At 35.8% G+C, this 2114-nt stretch overlaps 1 protein-coding gene across 1 annotated transcript; it reads left to right on the top strand.

The window, feature by feature from the left end:
- Window positions 1–492: 492 nt before the first annotated feature.
- LOC118047449 (gibberellin 2-beta-dioxygenase 8-like) lies at window positions 493–2114 on the top strand. The gene is made up of 3 exons (XM_035056745.2): window positions 493–1100; window positions 1186–1507; window positions 1734–2114. The coding sequence occupies exons 1-3, from the start codon at window positions 655–657 to the stop codon at window positions 1965–1967; spliced, it is 1002 nt and encodes a 333-aa protein (XP_034912636.1). The 5' UTR covers window positions 493–654; the 3' UTR covers window positions 1968–2114.

Here is a 2114-nt window from a genome sequence, read left to right as displayed (position 1 = left end):
TAGATAGGATTGGGTTGACATCTCTTATATTTAATCATATCTATAATCAGTATAGCGTAGTTGGAGTATGGTAAGATGAATCTCGTGCATAATCAATGTCTATAATTCTATTTGAAAGTAAATAAGGAAAGACGTAAGGAATATTGAAGAAGATAGGATTGGATTGACATCTCTTATGTCTAGTCTATCTGAAATAGTTTCCTTTCTTTTCCGAAACGATTTTTTTGTCCAAAATAGGTGTAGTATGTCGGTCTGTTTATTTTTTTATTTTAAATTAATATTTTTATATCATTTTGATGTCTTTATAACAAAAATAATTATTTTTAAAAAAACGAAAAATATATATTATTTTAATATATTTTTAAATAAAAAATATATTAAAAAGTAACTGTAACCAGGGAACCGTTATAGAACAGATGAATCGAGACGCAGAAGTGTCCGGTCACACAAAATGCCACAGCGGGTGCATGTAAGCGGCTCCCACCCACCCAAGGAAATACGCGCTTGCATGACATTACCAAGTTTGTATTAGACTGCACTCCCAAGTTTCCTTGCTTTATATAAACTGAAGAATTACTCATTTTACTTTCAAAATCTGAGAAACATCACATTCTTTCCTTCACCGTCGTTCGCCCCTCTCCCCTTAATAACACCATGGATCCTCCGTTTGAAGAGAAATACAAATCCCTCTTAACCAATGGTACTCTACTATCAAAAGACAAGGATGATGTTATAATGAGCGATTACGAGGAGCATGAGCTGCCTATCATAGATCTTCACCGTTTGACTCTCTCCTCCTCGGAGAGAGAGCACTGTGTAAAAGAGATAAGGCAGGCTGCGCGTGAATGGGGCTTCTTTCAAGTGGTGAATCATGGGATTCCTCAGGAGATTTTGGAGCGCATTCAACTCGAGCAAAGGAAGCTTTTCCATCATCCATTCAGCAAAAAGGCTGAAGAAAACATTTTGAATTTGTCTGAAAATAATGGTTACAGATGGGGTAACCATACAGCCACTTGTTTGGGGCAGATATCATGGTCAGAAGCCTTCCACATACCTCTCACAGATATTTCAAAAATCGGTGGTGAATACAAGAGTCTCAGGTGCTGTTAAATTTGGTTATACATGTATTGTTTTTTATTGAACTTGTTTCTAATCTTTCCACCATTGCTCCATCTTAATTTACAGAGAGAGCATTGAAGCTTACGCAGCAACTGCTGAGAAATTGGCTAAAGAGATGACAGAGATTCTAGCTGAGAATCTGGATGTTTCCTCCACTTACTTTCAAGAGAATTGTCTGCCGGAAACTAATTATCTTCGAATGAACAGATATCCTCCATGTCCATTCTATTCTGAGGTGTTTGGCATACTGCCGCATACCGATAGCTGTTTCGTCAATGTATTAATTCAAGACCAGATTGGAGGATTGCAACTTTGGGTAAATGGAGAATGGATTAGCGTTAAACCTCATCCGGAAGCTCTACTAATTAATCTCGGTGACTTGTTTCAGGTATGTTCCTATGAGCTTGTGAAGATTGTTATTAGAGTCTAAATTATTTTTAGGCATGTTCCGATAGCTGCAAGACTTTTAAATCCTCTTTTATATATAATCCAAACTACACCATGGAATTTAAAATTATTTATAAATTTCCAATATTTTTGTACATAAGTATTAAAAATTGAACTTTTAATATCCGTTCCATAATTAATTCATGCTTGTGTTTGATGAAATGCAGGCACTGAGCAATGATGTTTACAAAAGCATAAGGCATCGGGTAGTTCTTGCCTCCAAACAAGTCGAAAGGCTTTCTCTGGCATATTTATATTGCCCCAGAAATGATGCTGTCATAGAGAGTGGAAAGAAGCCATCAATTTATAGAAAGTTCACATTCGAAGAGTTGATGAAGCAAAACTCAAGGGATATTGAAGAAACAGGCCACAAACTCGGGATCTCAAGGTTTCTCATGTGAATATGAGCATATTAGTGCTGCTAAAAATATTTATCTGTCATGAAACAAGAATTAGTGAATAAAGGTGGGAATGAGTCGTCTTATGAACAACTGTAACTTGATTGAACATTTCAATTTCTATAATATATGAATAAAAATATTTCGCAA

This window comes from Populus alba, chromosome 11, assembly GCF_005239225.2.
Source record: "Populus alba chromosome 11, ASM523922v2, whole genome shotgun sequence".
Taxonomy (NCBI): Eukaryota; Viridiplantae; Streptophyta; class Magnoliopsida; order Malpighiales; family Salicaceae; genus Populus; species Populus alba.
Note: the sequence above shows the minus strand (reverse complement) of the source record. Positions and strands in the feature narration are given on the sequence as shown.